The 15,382-nt window shown below is 49.0% G+C and overlaps 5 protein-coding genes across 5 annotated transcripts; 2 read left to right on the forward strand and 3 right to left on the reverse strand.

Annotated features, from left to right (window-relative positions):
• Positions 1 to 321: 321 nt before the first annotated feature.
• On the reverse strand, positions 322 to 2,466 carry RhiXN_03831 (DNA polymerase alpha/epsilon subunit B; the record flags this gene model as incomplete). The annotated part of the gene is made up of 11 exons (XM_043323648.1): positions 322 to 480; positions 537 to 647; positions 706 to 1,019; positions 1,070 to 1,286; positions 1,335 to 1,392; positions 1,440 to 1,564; positions 1,616 to 1,750; positions 1,805 to 1,955; positions 2,005 to 2,188; positions 2,246 to 2,387; positions 2,437 to 2,466. The coding sequence occupies 11 exons, from the start codon at positions 2,464 to 2,466 to the stop codon at positions 322 to 324; spliced, it is 1,626 nt and encodes a 541-aa protein (XP_043176067.1).
• A 715-nt stretch (positions 2,467 to 3,181) lies between these two features.
• Positions 3,182 to 4,021, reverse strand: RhiXN_03832 (uncharacterized protein; the record flags this gene model as incomplete). The annotated part of the gene is made up of 3 exons (XM_043323649.1): positions 3,182 to 3,523; positions 3,585 to 3,728; positions 3,779 to 4,021. The coding sequence occupies 3 exons, from the start codon at positions 4,019 to 4,021 to the stop codon at positions 3,182 to 3,184; spliced, it is 729 nt and encodes a 242-aa protein (XP_043176068.1).
• An 801-nt stretch (positions 4,022 to 4,822) lies between these two features.
• RhiXN_03833 (glycoside hydrolase family 92 protein) lies at positions 4,823 to 9,707 on the forward strand (the record flags this gene model as incomplete). The annotated part of the gene is made up of 22 exons (XM_043323650.1): positions 4,823 to 5,251; positions 5,299 to 5,526; positions 5,872 to 6,009; positions 6,226 to 6,300; positions 6,349 to 6,751; positions 6,809 to 7,039; positions 7,094 to 7,290; positions 7,408 to 7,438; positions 7,492 to 7,553; positions 7,606 to 7,613; positions 7,669 to 7,689; positions 7,744 to 7,892; positions 7,976 to 8,009; positions 8,064 to 8,194; positions 8,250 to 8,440; positions 8,500 to 8,706; positions 8,763 to 8,771; positions 8,823 to 8,909; positions 8,966 to 9,012; positions 9,081 to 9,186; positions 9,241 to 9,615; positions 9,672 to 9,707. 22 exons carry the CDS (start codon positions 4,823 to 4,825, stop codon positions 9,705 to 9,707), a joined length of 3,195 nt encoding a protein of 1,064 aa, XP_043176069.1.
• Positions 9,708 to 10,907: 1,200 nt separating this feature from the next.
• RhiXN_03834 (Golgi apparatus membrane protein TVP38) lies at positions 10,908 to 12,381 on the reverse strand (the record flags this gene model as incomplete). The annotated part of the gene is made up of 5 exons (XM_043323651.1): positions 10,908 to 11,090; positions 11,144 to 11,245; positions 11,304 to 11,654; positions 11,727 to 12,052; positions 12,144 to 12,381. The coding sequence occupies 5 exons, from the start codon at positions 12,379 to 12,381 to the stop codon at positions 10,908 to 10,910; spliced, it is 1,200 nt and encodes a 399-aa protein (XP_043176070.1).
• A 1,288-nt stretch (positions 12,382 to 13,669) lies between these two features.
• RhiXN_03835 (haloacid dehalogenase) lies at positions 13,670 to 14,757 on the forward strand (the record flags this gene model as incomplete). The annotated part of the gene is made up of 4 exons (XM_043323652.1): positions 13,670 to 13,862; positions 14,003 to 14,131; positions 14,382 to 14,442; positions 14,676 to 14,757. 4 exons carry the CDS (start codon positions 13,670 to 13,672, stop codon positions 14,755 to 14,757), a joined length of 465 nt encoding a protein of 154 aa, XP_043176071.1.
• Positions 14,758 to 15,382: the final 625 nt, after the last annotated feature.

A 15,382-nucleotide genomic window follows, 5' to 3' on the forward strand; every position in this document is an offset into this window, starting at 1 on the left:
CGCTCGGGCGATGGTCCCACCCTTCAACAAGAGTTGGGCCTATAATGCAAATAGCTTATGCCCGAAGATAGTATGTAGGGCAGCACACGCGACAGAGGTCTTGGGTGTCGGAGGACAGAGTCGTTGGTGGTAAAAGTAGAAGATTGACAACCTTACTGACAGCCATGTAAACACGTACATCCATGGCATAATGACATAATCGAATCCTAAAGCTGATTTACAATTCGATCATGTGGCGAAACGCGCCACGTTTGATGCTCGGCAACGGCATCTTCCATTATAATCAAAGAGATATAAATATGTAAGTCCAAGCGCAATCTGTCAATCCTCATCCAGATCCAACTCTGAGGGTTCGCTAATTTTATCCTGAGGAAGCCACATTGAAAACCCATATGAAGAACCGAGGAAAGACCCTGGGTTGAAGACATGACAGCCCTCGTAGGTAAGCTCATATCGCTCGTATTTGTCCGCCAGCACAACCTAGTAGGGTGACAGTTAGATAGCGTCCACGGAGGTTGATAACACCGGATACTTACCGCCGTAGGCATTGGATACAAACGAAGCGACTGATCAAACTCCCACAAGGTTGGCTGTATATTCAACGAAATCGGGGATAAATGCGCCTGATCTAAAAGCGTTTGTACAAGCTAAGAAATGAATTCTTGATGAGATATATCAGCCGTTTTGTTGTCCTAGCACACTCACGTATTTCTTCAAGTCGGCATCTCCGACTGCACGCTTGACCCCTACGAGATTCCGGAGCATACGACTCATCATATCCTCGCGATAGATGACGATCTCCTGGGAAAAGAATTTTATACGGCATGGATTCGATGTGAAATGAACCCGAGGTAATCTGGCTCTTATTTTGGCTGTAAACGTATCTGGGATACCAGGTCGAGGGAGGGTCGAAGAGCCCCATGGATCCAATGGGCCAGGCACAAACACAAAATGAGATTTCTCGATAATCGGTCGATATTCCGGCAACGTTAACAAGTCTGCCAATGCATCAAAGTATTCTAACACTTTTTTCAGCTCATTGTAACTCGATGTTAAACTATTCACGGACCTGTATATCGAAGCAGTGCATCTCCAGAGCCCTGGCCAATCCCTCGAGTAGTGAAATTACCGCAAAACACAAATACGAGGGGTATCCATTCTTGGTCAAGGCACGTCTGCAATAACTTATGAAGTCCCAACGTCGTTCGAGGATGATCAAGCCAGAGATCCGAAATAACCACAAACGAAGGTCTATCAAGTCTTTGAAGGCGTGTTTCCAACTTGGCCTGTGGCAGAGTTAGGTTATTCAACTCAAGAAACACGCTTGTACACACCTCTTCGACCAGTGTCGTAGCACCCTTCCCAAGGAAATCTACGTGACCAAAGACGGACCTGAAATCGTGAGGACAGTAGCGATGACTTGAAGTGGGCACACGCACCTTGCTATCTCGCGTTTTTCACTTGGAGGGTGTCCAATCGCCTCTACACTAAGCGTCTCTTCGTCCGTATATATCCCTTCGCAGAGCACCATCGACCCTTCAGTGAACAATCCTTCGCAAGGTCCCTAATTAAAGTGTTCAATATGGGAACCCGTCCAAAAACAAAGACTACACACTGTCGCACGAATATCTAACTCTACCCTGCCCTCCAGATCCTCGAGGCACAGCTTTCCATCCGGCGAGTGAGCCAACATCCCAAACAACATGAATGCCTGCCCAGCCCTCCCAAGCAGATTTTTCGTGGTCGTCAACTTGCTCAAACTAGGTTAATATACACTCAGAGACAACCAAATCTGCGGACACACCTTGAGATAGCTATCCCTGTCCTTTCCAGGAACAGCAGGTGGCGAAAAGTGTTCGTTTCTTAACACAACCTGCTTAATTATGTTGTGCCGATCGCGAAGAAACTGGGCTCGCGAAGCAGGAGACCCTCCGATACTGGGTTTATTTGGACTCCTGCGAAAACGTTAGGCTCGTTCTGGGAAAAGCGCCTCAAGATCCATACTTTTCAAAAGCCTTTCTCTCGCTATTAAATGTCCACCAAGGCATGTCGAACGCATTGATAACGTGCAGATAATGGTCCGGGTTAACATCTTCCTCTGCTAAATCCTGTGTAGATCCCTCGGTGCCAATCTGCATCATCTCGTATATTCGTTCTAATATTTCGGCGGAAACAATTGCCGTGGCATCTGCACACAACCAGAGTTTTAAAAACAACCTCTGGAGAAGTATCGGGTCCAACATACCATCACGCTTCATATAGGCCTTGGCAATAAATTCCAACGACTCTTGTACCTCATCATCAGGAATATTATGTTTGTCTAGTAAGTTGTCCAAGAACGCGATCGCATCCGTGGTCAATGACAAGGAGTATTTCCGAGTAAAGACCTGGTTTCAAATGAGATTTTTGGTTACTTCTTTCGAATAGTATACATACCTGGACCATTCCCGAGCGTCTTGTGCTCATGGTGAAATTATTAAAGTGTGTATATGTACAAGTCCAAGTCCAAGATCGTAGAGCGAGGCTCGATTAACTGCGATCACATGACCGCGTCAAGGGAGTTTATTTGGTATTCATGATGCAGTAGTTTTAGTCTAAGCATGAGAAGTCGTATATAATTCACGAAATAAATTCGACCAGTTACCCGATCTTAGTCATCTCCCCCGCCCATAATTAGATCATTTAAATCTGAAACGTAGCCAGGAGTTAGCAAACACAGCTTCGTTGGAATGCAACAGGGAAGCAACGGTCATATTAGATCAAGATAAACTTCAAAGGAACCCAGCTATATCATGAATGCGGGTTCCTCGTACCACTATTCTAATCATTCCGAGAAATCGAAGTGATGATAATACTCACTCTTTCAAGCGATCTTTTTGGCAGGACGCTGAATGGGGGCATGCACATTCCCAGTCTGGCTCGGCTGGGATACTGGTTCAAGAGGCTTCCTCTTTCCTAGGTTAATGAAACACAACCGTTCAATGAAAGTATACGACGCCGAGGTCAACCAGTAAAGCACTACAGACTGGGGCAATGGATTAAGAACCCCAATTACCGAGCGTGCGGTAACATTGCACACTTACCCCGGGAGCCTGCATAGCAATCCATATAAACAAGATAGAAACGCCGCGCAACCCGTTCTCCAATCCTGAAATGATCGCGGACATTCTTGGTTGCTCCATCAACGCTTTCTCCTCGGTTGGATTTGAAGAGCTGCCCGTAGGAACGGGTTTGGGGTGGTTTTGGCAGGGCGAGAAAGTCGACCAAGCTCAATGTTAGAAAACATGATAAGACCGATCGCAATGGGAAGCACTCCTGTTGGGTCTACTTGTGCCAACGAAGGGAGAGTTAAGAACGACTCGGACGCGAGCGGATTCACGGGTGCGTATGACATGAGTGCTGCATGTCTAAATGACGCGGTCGCCATGATAAACAGAGGCGCATGAACTGCAAATGGTAATATCATCGTGGGAATAGGAGAGCAACGGTGAATCTTGTTTAGCTCCTTGATTTTGGCCACTTGCTACTAGACGACTGATAAGTCATAATGCCCGGACCAAAGGGGGAGGGTAAATACTACTTACCAGACGACCCATCTCTTCTTTGTACTCTTCATACGGTTTACGGTCTCGCGCAAACGCCTTTCCGACCTCGACCTTGGCCTTCTCGCGCCATGCTTTAAGTGCGGGACCGACGAGATGTTCACGACGAAATGCCCGTGCCCTACTCTTGACACCAATAAGCTATGAATAGCAAACGGCAACATACATCCGCTTACCCAAAGGGCCATGGGCAGAGTTATGCCCATTCTTAGTGCAAGGGTTATTCCGATGATCGCACACGAGTAGTGAGGTACTGATGCGGGCAAGGGTAAGGATGAGATAATATGGCCCGTCTCTATTATTCCAGAGGCGAGGGGCTCTAAAATGGAGAGTTGACGACGCTGAAGTGTAGCATGTTTGTATATGCGGGGGTTTCTAAACTGACTTGACCTCGCATGCAGAACGGTGCGAGCGAACATAGATGGTGATGGACGATGAAACCAAACCTTGCTCCGGCGCTTATCGTTAGTTGATATTTCATTCCATGTGCTTTCGCAAATTTAGCACTTGGGCATTTAAGTTCTTAGCGTGTATAGCTAGAACTGTGCGTGAGATCCCAGAGGTTAATAACGGATAAAAGATGGTGGTATTTAGACACACACGTTCATTTATCGGGGCAGCTACTGAATCTTTGTAGTAGTAAAAGAGGCTGAAAAGATCCAATTCAATCTCAAGCTTATATTTCTATGCGCAAACATCTTATTGAGTCCCTACACGCTTTTGAAACATGAACATCTTATGTGGTAATGCTTCAGGCGTACTATAAACAGAAGCACCCGACGTATGTTCTCAATTGTCTCTGAAACAGCCATGCCCTGGAGTTGGGAATGGTAATTTAATCATTGAGACAGTCTCATGACTTGTACATACCAGTATTATTCGCTAGGTATGTTTATTAGAATCAAAATATACTCGCCGAGAGGACCAAGTCGCATGTTTCCAAATAGGGGTGTAACCTTGTATTACGTCAGCAATCGGATTTTCCGTCCGGAAGCAAAAGATCTCACAGCGTACACCAAGACTCAAGACACAGCGACCAAGTGAGTATTTATGCTAATATGGTGTGGTAGGGGGATACGACAGAGAAATAACATGGAGGGGAGGTCTGAAATGGAACGGGGAAGATGCGTTGAGTTTGGATGGAAAACATGAGATTGGATGGATAGCTTGGACTTGCGCGAGTCATTATTACTCGACTGGCTTACTGACTAAAATCACAGATGGCACGCACCAAGGACACTCGCGCCTCGCTCCCCACTCGCCGCGGCCTCAAGGGGTCCAAGGCTGCAACCAAAGAGGCCGGCCCGGAACACAAGGAGGTCAAGGTGGGCGGCCCCAAGAACGGCGAAACCCGCCTTGTGCCGACCAGCAAGGTATCCCGCTTCTACCCTGGCGAGGATGTCCGCACCAAGCGCAAGTCGGCCCGGGTTGCTGCTCCCACCAAGCTCCGTGACTCGATCACCCCTGGCACCGTCTTGATCTTGCTTGCCGGAAGGTTCAGGGGCAAGCGAGTTGTCTTCTTGAAGCAGCTCGACAGCGGCCTCTTGCTCGTCACCGGTCCCTACAAGGTCAACGGTGTCCCATTGAGGAGGGTTAACCAGGCCTACGTTATTGCTACCTCGACAAAGATCGACTTGTCTAGCGTTTCGGTGAGTCTATCACAATGTATTGAAACCATCTGCTTATGCATTTGCAGATTGACGAAAAGATCAACGACAAGTACTTCTCCAGGCCTGCGTCGACCACTTCCGGGGACAAGGAGTCTGAATTCTTCTCCGAGGGCAAGCCCAAGCCCAAGGAGGCCTACCCCGAGGCCAAGGCCTCGGACCAAAAGACCATCGACCAGGCGTTGTTGGCAGAGATCAAGAAGACTGAAAACTTGTCCAAATACTTGAAGGCGAGCTTTGGACTTTCCAAGGGACAGGTGCGTTATTTGATTAATCAATTTTGATTCGTGCTAATACTTGCTCCAGTTCCCTCATCAGCTCAGCTTCTAAGCAGATCCTTTGAGGTGGTCGGTCGGGAGGCAGGGGAGGGGTAGTGGTTCATTTGTACTTTTTTGTTGAAAGTCTGGGTCGCACTTTATGCTTTTTGCCTCCGATCCAAAGCCATGTATGACTTTTTCCCTCGGATTTGATCAATGGATCCGAGTACATCTATGCGACATTTTATGCACGGTAATTCTAGAATGATGTTTTCGCTGTGATTTTTGTGTCCGAATTAAGTTAAAGAGTGATGTCATATTATATGTGACAAACACATATTCTAGATGACATTTATCCCCTTTTGGCAGAACCCGACCGCTTCAAGAACGACCACGGCAACTTCGAATGCGAGCGAAGGCGGCAATGGAGCTTCGCCAAGGTCATGGGACGGGCGGATCGTACGTATTAAAAGCCCACCAGAGGTGAGCTGTCGGACGTTTCCTACCTTTCAGTCGGGACCATGAGGTTGGGCAGAATCGGATTGTATGCACTGGGCTTGGTGTATCCTGTTCTCGGGCAACCGAGCGAGGCGGATGACCTTGCGTCTAAGGTGAATCTATTTATTGGAACGACCTCCAAAGGAGTGGCCAGGTAGCTATTCATTTTTTCAGGGGACTAACTCTGATACATGATTGTAGTGGGCATGTATTCCCGGAGCAACCATTCCACATGGGATGATTAAGGCCGGACTAGATACCGATTCTCCAGACAGGGTAAGTCTAAACCCTCCTGGTTTCAACCCCAACTGACCTCCCCAATAGCACGCAGGATACGATCGCAATATCTCCTACAACGCAACCGGTTTCAGCCAATTGCACGACACGGGAACCGGCGGAGTGCGTCCCCGTCCTCATCTTCCCCCTTCTACTTCCCTCATATATAGTAACACCATTCCTCTTCACAGGGATATCCTCTCAAACTTCAAAATCTGGCCATTCGTATCCTGCAAACGATTCGGAGAATGCCCAACCTCGATCGCGGGTCGAAAACTCAAGCGCCAAGCACTCAAAGACGGATCGCTCCCAGACATAGCCGAGCCAGGATACTTTGCGACCACACTCGTCTCGGGCGTTCACGTCGAGCTAACAGCAACGAGGCGAGCCGCCTTGCATCGATATACATTCCCAAAGAACTCGAAGCAGCCAAGAATTCTGGTTGATATCAGTGAGCCGGGTCTGGACTTGTCTCCGACTTTTGTATAGCTGACTTGTGTCTTGTCAGCAAACGACGGTCAACAGTCTGCCACGAATCCTTTTACGGTGATCGATCCGAGTACTGGACGAACCAAGGGCGGGGCTTCTTTTGCGGCTTCTTTTGGCGCGGGACGATATAATGCTTATGTATGCGTCGATGTCAAGGGGGACGGGTTCGATACAAATGTTACCGAGTATGGTGTATGGCAGGGAAACTCGGCCGTACAACATAGTGTGCAATTATCTCAACTATACCTAGGTATGCATATATCCATCGTCACCCTGTCCTGACAACTAATCTCTTTATGTACAGGTGCGACAAACGAAGCAGGTTCACTAGTCACATACACATCTTCAACAGGCACAAACACTACCCTTCTCGTTCGCGTAGGAGTATCATTCATCTCGGCAGAGAAAGCCTGCGCTAGCGCCGAGGAAGAGATCCCGGATTTCGATTTCGCACGCATACGTAGCGAGAGTCGGGCCAAGTGGAATGACCTACTCGGACGGGTGCGTGTTGACGAAACTGGGGTCGACAAGAATACGACGGTACTCTTGTACTCTTCGGCAAGTACATTTTCCGTTGATTCGCGGCTTGTTGCTTGACGGCGCAAGTTTTATTTTTAGATTTATCGAACGGCTATTGTTCCTGCTAATTGTGAGGGATTCTTCCAAGGTTTTGGCGAATCACGTATTGATTCTGTGTTTTAGACACAGGTGATAATCCCCATTGGAACTCGAGTTCTCCGTATTTTGATTCATATTATTGCAATGTAAGTCGCACATCTTGCCAAGTGGGTAAAGTCACTGAACGATGGTATATAGTGGGATTCGTAAGGATATTATTGTATAGACCTAATGATAGTTCTAACCATTAACCTTGTCAAGTTACCGCACTTTGTACCCTTGGTGAGCACCAGTCTACTCACTCCGAGTCTGCTTTTTAATCAAAATCTCGACAAGGTATGCAATGACGGACCCCCGAACATTTGCTCAGATCGTAGAAGCGCAGATCGATATCTGGAGAAACGAAGGCAAGCTTAGCCCTTTTCTTGATTTAACCCGATCTAAATCCGCCCTCAGGATGGCTACCCGAGTGCCGGGGTGCAACCGTACAACATTACATTCAAGGCGGAAGCAGTACGCCCATAGTGCACTGACTGTTTGGATCACAACCGCTCACGCGCATATACAGACGCAGACCCCATCCTAGCAGAATACTATGTCAAGTAAGATTACTGGCAACTCTCGAGTGGTTACGAGCTGATAATAAAATCCGGTAGATGGGGAAGCCACTCGTCCGAACTCGGAGTATCCAATGACGACCTGTATTCAGCTCTGGTCACCAACGCCGAAAAGCAGCCTGACAATTGGAACCTCCAAGGTCGTCAGACAGAGGTGTGGAAGAAATACGGTATGCATTGCGGTTGCGATGAAAAGCAGCGTCGGATTGAACTATGGATATACAGGCTATGTTCCCGCCGATATCTGGGAGCCTTCTGGGGCAAACACCAAACAGGCCTCTCGAAGTGTCGAGGTAAATTATACTTATATCACTCAAGTTCGTGACATATCGAGTAACTCAACCAAGTACGCGTTCGGAGACTTTTGCATCTCCCAAGTCGCCAAGGGCCTAAATAAAACAGAGGACCACGAAAAGGTCCTTTCCGTTTTATTTCTGTTTCTCATTGTTATTTTGCTGATAGGTCCGGGGAACAGTACGCAAAACGCGCCTCTAATTTTCTAAACAGCTGGGACGACACGGTCTCCATCGATGGGCACACCGGATTTATTCAAAACAGGTTCCAAAATGGCACCTTTAATTTCACGGACCCGAGGCATTGTTCAATCCACGACCCACTCGAGTCGACGTGTTATTTGAACGCGATTAATACGGATGGGTTCTATGAGTCTTCGCCTATTGTAGTGAGTGGGATTTTGCTTATAGACATTGAGGAACGATGAGCTAAGGATCAATTTAGTATTCTCAGGTATGATAGATATGGTTTCGTCGCTGGACTCGTTTTGACGCAGGTACACAGTATGTCCCACACGATACTGCCAAACTCATCGAGCTCCAAGGTGGGAAAGACAAGTTTGTAAAGCGGCTAGATTGGATCTTTGAAAAAGTACACAGTCCTTCTCTGTCCAACGACTTAGTCCACTAAACATTCGGGTCTACCAGGGATACTTTGATGTCTCCAACGAGCCATCTCAACAAATGCCATTCATGTGAGTCCACAATAACATACATGCGCATATTTTCTCAAGACAACCGACACATTTTCACTTTGGAACAGGTATCACTACGCCGACCAACCGCACAAATCGACCAAACGCAGCCGAGAGGTGATTTCCAAGTTTTACAATCTACGGATACAGGCATTCCAGGCAACGATGACTCTGGTAACGTCCCCTTCTTAACCTTTATGACAAGAAAAAACCCCTCCCTAACAAGAGATGATGTGGTATTCAGGCGCAATGGCAAGCTACGCAGCATTCTACCTCATCGGGCTCTACCCGCTTCCCGCAACCCGCCAAATCTTACTCTCTTCGCCCTGGTTCCCGTCAGTCAACATCACCAACGCGTTCACCAACACAACCACCACCATCAACGCGATCAACTTTAATGGGAACGGGAACAGCTCGGGTGACCGGGTGTACGTTCGGAATGTGACGGTCAACGGCCAGATCTGGAAATCGAGGTGTTGGTTGGACTGGGACGTGTTTGAAAAGGGCGGGGTGGTGGATTTGGTGCTTGGCGAGTACGAGGACGGTAGCGAAGAAGAGGACGGCGGGATGCGGAGATTTGCCTGCTTCGTTGTCGACTGGAGGGTACGCGTGATTCCAGACGGGTATACCATGTAACACAACACACCGCGTACTTTTAGTCGGGAAAACTAGACCCGCGCAACATATCCCAATAGCACAAACAAAGTGATGCATAAATAAATAAATACGAATTGATGATGATGGACCCCGAATCAAACACTGAACTGAAACATCGTACGACCCAGCGCGTGTTTTTTTTTCTGATGTAATAATGTACAGAGAAGAAAGAAGAAAAAATCGAACAAGGCTTCAAAGTCTTCTAGTGAATTCACTGCGCGGGTACCTTTTTTGACAATTCCACGTGACGCTGAACTGAATTGTCCCTCATATGCATCCCATCGTTCGCGCCGAACCCAACCGAATTCAATTCGTCATCGGTGTGCCCGGGACCTCTGAACGACCGAGCGAGGGTTGGGGAAGGGGATGCCGTGAGGGGAAGGGCGTGAACCTGACATCACACCGCATGCGTTCATACCACCCCGGCACCCAAGACTCGTTCCTTGCCGATCTTACGAACAACATGCCGTTGGACCTAGAAAAAGAGCAAGCACAATTCAAAATGATCTATATACATGCATACATGTACATGTATAGACAAGGTTCAAAGTGGAGCCATATAACACATGGCATGTCGTCAGAACGAGGCAAATTACTCCCATGGCCACACCTCCTTTCGGATAGATCCCATTTGGATATAAACTTTAAAGTCCAATGAGCAAATGAATAGAGAGCGCGGCACACGCCATATTGACCAATTACAGATGCTCGATGATCGGGCGTGGTCCACTGCCTCATCGAGCTCCATGCATGGCCAAGGATCGTAGTTGATGGTTCACACGCACGCAGGCACGCACGCTAGCAAAGGGGGGTCCGTTCATCGAGAGCTCCTGCAGATGGTTCAGAGCTCGTATTATCAATTCCACCGTCTGCCTCCGTAAAACTGGCTACAAATCAGCAGAACTACAACTAGAAAGAGAGAAACAAAAAAAAAGGGAAACAAAAAAACACGCATCGATGCCCTACAGTTGGCCGACCAACGGAAATAACCACAAGAATCATGAAAAAAAGCATGGGGAGGGGTAGAGGATTAAGGCGGAAATGACTATGCACAAGCCAAAGGGATGCAACACACAAGGGGTTACAAAAAAGGACAAGGTGATTATAAACACAAAATAAACAGCAAGTCGTGACTGTCGTGAATCGTAATGTAAAGCCGTGAATGAACAGAATCATGTCGTACTAGTGGGAAACTTCAATAAATATAATAACTTGGTTGAGAAGGATCGGGATGGAGTTTATTGGCCACCGAGCAAGGCCTTTTCGTCGAGATCTTCCTCGAGCCTGCGCTCTGGGCTGGTGCTCCTGCTGTCGACCGAGTCACGCCTCCATCGCCAGACCTTCCATTTGGGCGAAACGGGAATGGGCTCCTTCTCGCTCAGGGTGATCTTTTCAGCAGAGGAAGTTGATCCGCCCAGAAGCTCGCTCAATTTGTTCCGATAGAGAACAGGACCGAGGGACAACAAGGACAAACGACGAGTTTGAATACGATGGAGGGAGAGCCGAGGAGGGAGGACAGCGTCTGGGGGTTTGTGGATGTAGAGCCGACAGCCAAGGTTTGGAGGATATCGCCAATCTACGTAATGGGGGTGCGATTTAGCCTATGATTTCAAGATGGAGCGTGTGCGACGTACCTGGCAAGTGACAGCAGTCCAAGGAAGGGTACCAATAAAGGCTCCGATGGCACAGTCAACAAACGAAACGCGGCACACGCCACATGCGATATTGATTCCTGACCAAGGGACGACTCCGATAAGTCGCATGACCACGAGGCGGACCCATGTAGGGGTGCGCTTGGCCGACTTTTCGTTTCCAGAGCCTTGCAAGGCGATGCTGACCACATTCAATGCTTTTGGGACGAATCGCTGGACGAGGGGTGATAGGGGGGCGGCGAGGAGAGTGGCAATGAGAGAACCGGTGGAAGTAAGGGCAGTCATGAGCAGAGTGGCCCATAGGGGAGAAATGAGCGCTCCAGTCAGGACATTCTGCCAAGAAAGAAAATAAATGTAAATTTACAAAGCCAATTTGGACAAGGTTGGTTGGGCACGGGGACTTACGAGAACAACGCTGCCGGGGATGCTCCAAGCATGTTTCCAAACGGCGAGGCAGCACATGACGCCCATAACGTGGGCCATGCCTGCCGAGCTCCCAGACGAGTATGCTTGTAGCTCCTTGCCAAGGGCCTGGATGTCGTTGAGGGTGCGGGGGAACGATTTGAGGGAAGTGATGGGCAGACTCCGTAGCGCAAAGACGATAGGAATAAGCGAGATAACAAAGCAGCTGGTCAAGAGAACCAGTGGTGCGATATACGTCCTCTTGGGCACGAGATGCGGGGATAGCTGAGGGACTTGGGGGAGAGTGCTGGAGTGGGCAGACATTGGGTCTGCGGGGGTCGTGTGAAGACAGAGGAGAAGGATGGGCGGGGGGAGGATTCATGGGAGCTCGGAGGAGTCATTAGTCCGTGCTTTTCGTACGGGTGTTGGCGCTTGGGCGAGGGCCTGGGGGACGGGAGCATGCTGTTGAGAGACATGGTGACGAGTTGGCCCAGGGCAGGTCAGCCTGATTGCTAGGAGTGATAGGCGTGGGCGGGGCATCGAGGGGCAATGAGCATTGGACTGTGCCCGGAGTACGGCGCAGCGAGTCGATCGTCAGTGGCTGCACAATAGAGCTTGACCGAGCACGGTTCGGCTGAGGCGGGGAGAGTGTGGCCATTGTCGACAACGACGACAAGTGAAGAGTGCAGGTATGGGTATGAGAGGGACCAGTCCTCGGCGCAATCCAATCGTCCGTATTTGAGTCAATCGTGTGCCGACGGAGGCCGAGCTGCCATCTCGTCATTGGTCAACCGATCTGCGTCACGGCTAATCCGGCAAAGCTCCACTTCAGCCCCCCTGAGCCATGTGCATTATCCTCCATTTAATCCTCCTAGTACACTTCATTCTATTCTACTCGGCCCTTGCTCAACACTCGCTATCGTTTCGCCCGGCGAGGATCATCCATTGCACGTCTCAGCTCGCTTGGTCAGCCAAACCCACCTCAACTCCTGCTCACCCCCGCATTTCTTCCACATGTTCATTCCCCGGCACAACAAACAAACACCCTCCCCCTTGCTTCAACATCACAGACATTCCCTGACAAAAAAAAATTGCCCCAACGTCAACGCCGATGCGCGCCGGTACCACTGATATCCTCCGCCCCCCCCCTCCCGATGAATTTCATTTCACGCGTGTTCTTTTGATCGAGTCAGGTCCCAGTCCATATGCATAGTCATCAATGCTCACTCAGCCGGTCTACCTCTAGTCTTTCTTGACCTCCACCGCTGACGCATCTCACACTAGCCAAGATAACATACAGAAATTAGACCAATATGCCCGTTCTAACTGCCAAAGCCCTGTAAGTCACCCACCACCCCATCCCGCAATGACCCGTGCCGACCTATTCCGGTCCCGCCGGCATACTCTCACAGTTTGTTCGATATGGCAAGTCTAGGAAATACATGTATCCCGTTTAATCCACAACTAACGTCCTTCCTAGGACGGCGTGAGTACAATGCATACATACAAAGATAGGAGAGAGATAGGCAACTGACTTTGAGGGGGGATGAATGCGCGCGCGGGTAAATCAGACTCTGGTTGATTCGACGGCCGCCGTTGTAGGTGCGGCAATCTCCTTTCCGCTCCGATCACTGTTGATCAACGAAATACGCATACAAAGGTGCTTGGGAGACGTTCAAAGAGCGGTATCCGCATCTTGATTTGCCGATCGTGCTCAAAAGTGCGTATTTATATACGCCCATGACCCAGTTCCATTTTGCTTACTAATCGTGTGGGGGTTAGCTGCTCATGGTGCGTAGTACACCCATTCTGAGTTGCGCGGTCTAATGCCCGAGGTACGATGGATACAGGCGTCCGTTCGGTGGACAACATGCGTAGCTACGTCTTCCCGCCCGGAACACCCGAAGATATCTTAGAGGCAAGTGGACTTTCCACTAATTTGAGCAATGCACCACACAAGAAACCAACCTAACCCAATCTACAAACAGGCCGAAGCAGACAAATTCGAAGTCGAAATAGTCAACTCGGCCAACAAGGCCAAAGAACAAGGTAAACACGGAATCATCTACCTCCCCGGGTCGAAAGAGATCTTGGACGTGGTCCAAACTCCCGGTGCGAAATGGGCTATATGCACCAGCGGTACGTGGCTCCACGATTCAATTCACCAATCGAGAGATAATTTAATCAATCCTGTGCATGCATTCAAAAATTTCTTCTTCTTTTCTTTTCTTTTGGGTGCGCGTGTGTGTGTGGAGCAGCGACAAGGACGTACGCTTCAGCGGCGTTGAAAACTGTCGACCTTCCTCTCCCCGCGGTGTTTGTCACCGCTGGCGACGTGAGCAAGGGTAAACCCTGGCCCGAACCTTACCTCCTTGGAGCTGCCAAGTGCGGCGTTGATCCGTCTGAATGTGAGTCCCAACGTTCGATTCGTTCGATGTTTTTCGAGTTGTGGAGGTGGGTGTGGAGGGAGCGGAGCGGAGGCATCGCGTGGCATTCGTGTCGATTGGGTTCATGCATACATAGTGTGCGTGGTGCGCGGGGAAAACACCACCGAACAAAATAAAGGTTCGGCAACCCTGTTCGAATTCTGCCGAATACGGTGTTCCCTTGCTTCCTCCAACACACCCTGCCAAGCACAAGAACTAACCTTCTCGATAGGTGTTGTATTTGAAGACGCACCGAGCGGCATCAGGAGCGGCAAAGCCGCAGGGAGTAAAGTGTACGTCTCACTTGCCGCACCGCCCCCCTTTCCTTCCAACACATGCACACATATATACATACGCACGTGCCGCGCTTTTGCAATATTGCCGAACTGGGTTGTCCGGTTGATCTACCGGGCTTGTATTATTGTGCTTGGCTATGGGGGAGGGATATGGCGATATAGCCCGGCCTATATAACTCGTCTCAATCCGGTCTATTCAACTGATATACTACTGTATCTCCTTTTTTTAGAGTTGCGCTCTTGACTTCTCACACGCGCGAAGCAGTCGAATTGGCCGGGGCAGACGCGATCGTCCAGAATCTCTCACAGTGAGTGCATATATTCTTTCCCCTAGCATCTGTCGTGTGTTTGTGTGGTTCATGTGAGTTCGTTCCAAGGGTGACGGCGACGTGGGATGGGGAGAAATACACATTGGTGATCGCCTAGACTTCGTTGATTGGATTTCATAGTCGGGCGGGTTATTTGGGCGAGGAACATTGTGTGTGTAAATCGTTTGGAGAACCCGTTGGGACACGTGTAGACACGTTAGTGTTTAATAGAGCTCGTATCGTTAGACGATTGAGGGTTGGTGGCATTAGGATATGCCTAAACATTCGTTCCGAAGCAGACCGGTTGTGTTACTTAATATTGGATTACCTGACAGTGTAATTATGGACAAGTGACAGCCGAATGCAAGGCTACTAACATTCACGCATGACGTACTGAGCTTACTGGCGAGTTCACCATATATCTTGGACAATACCCAACTGTCATGGAGTTTGGCACACATCACATGGTGGATTGGTTTTGAATGGAGCAGGGGCTGCTCACATAACAGATGTCATTAATAACAGTAACAAAACCCAGCTATGTGTAAAATCATGAAAGGCAGAGAAAGCTGATAGAATAGGCGATCCAGAGAAAAGACGAGCGGACTTTTGGAAGAGAAACAGAAAAC

Source organism: Rhizoctonia solani, chromosome 1, assembly GCF_016906535.1.
Source record: "Rhizoctonia solani chromosome 1, complete sequence".
NCBI classification, from domain to species: Eukaryota; Fungi; Basidiomycota; class Agaricomycetes; order Cantharellales; family Ceratobasidiaceae; genus Rhizoctonia; species Rhizoctonia solani.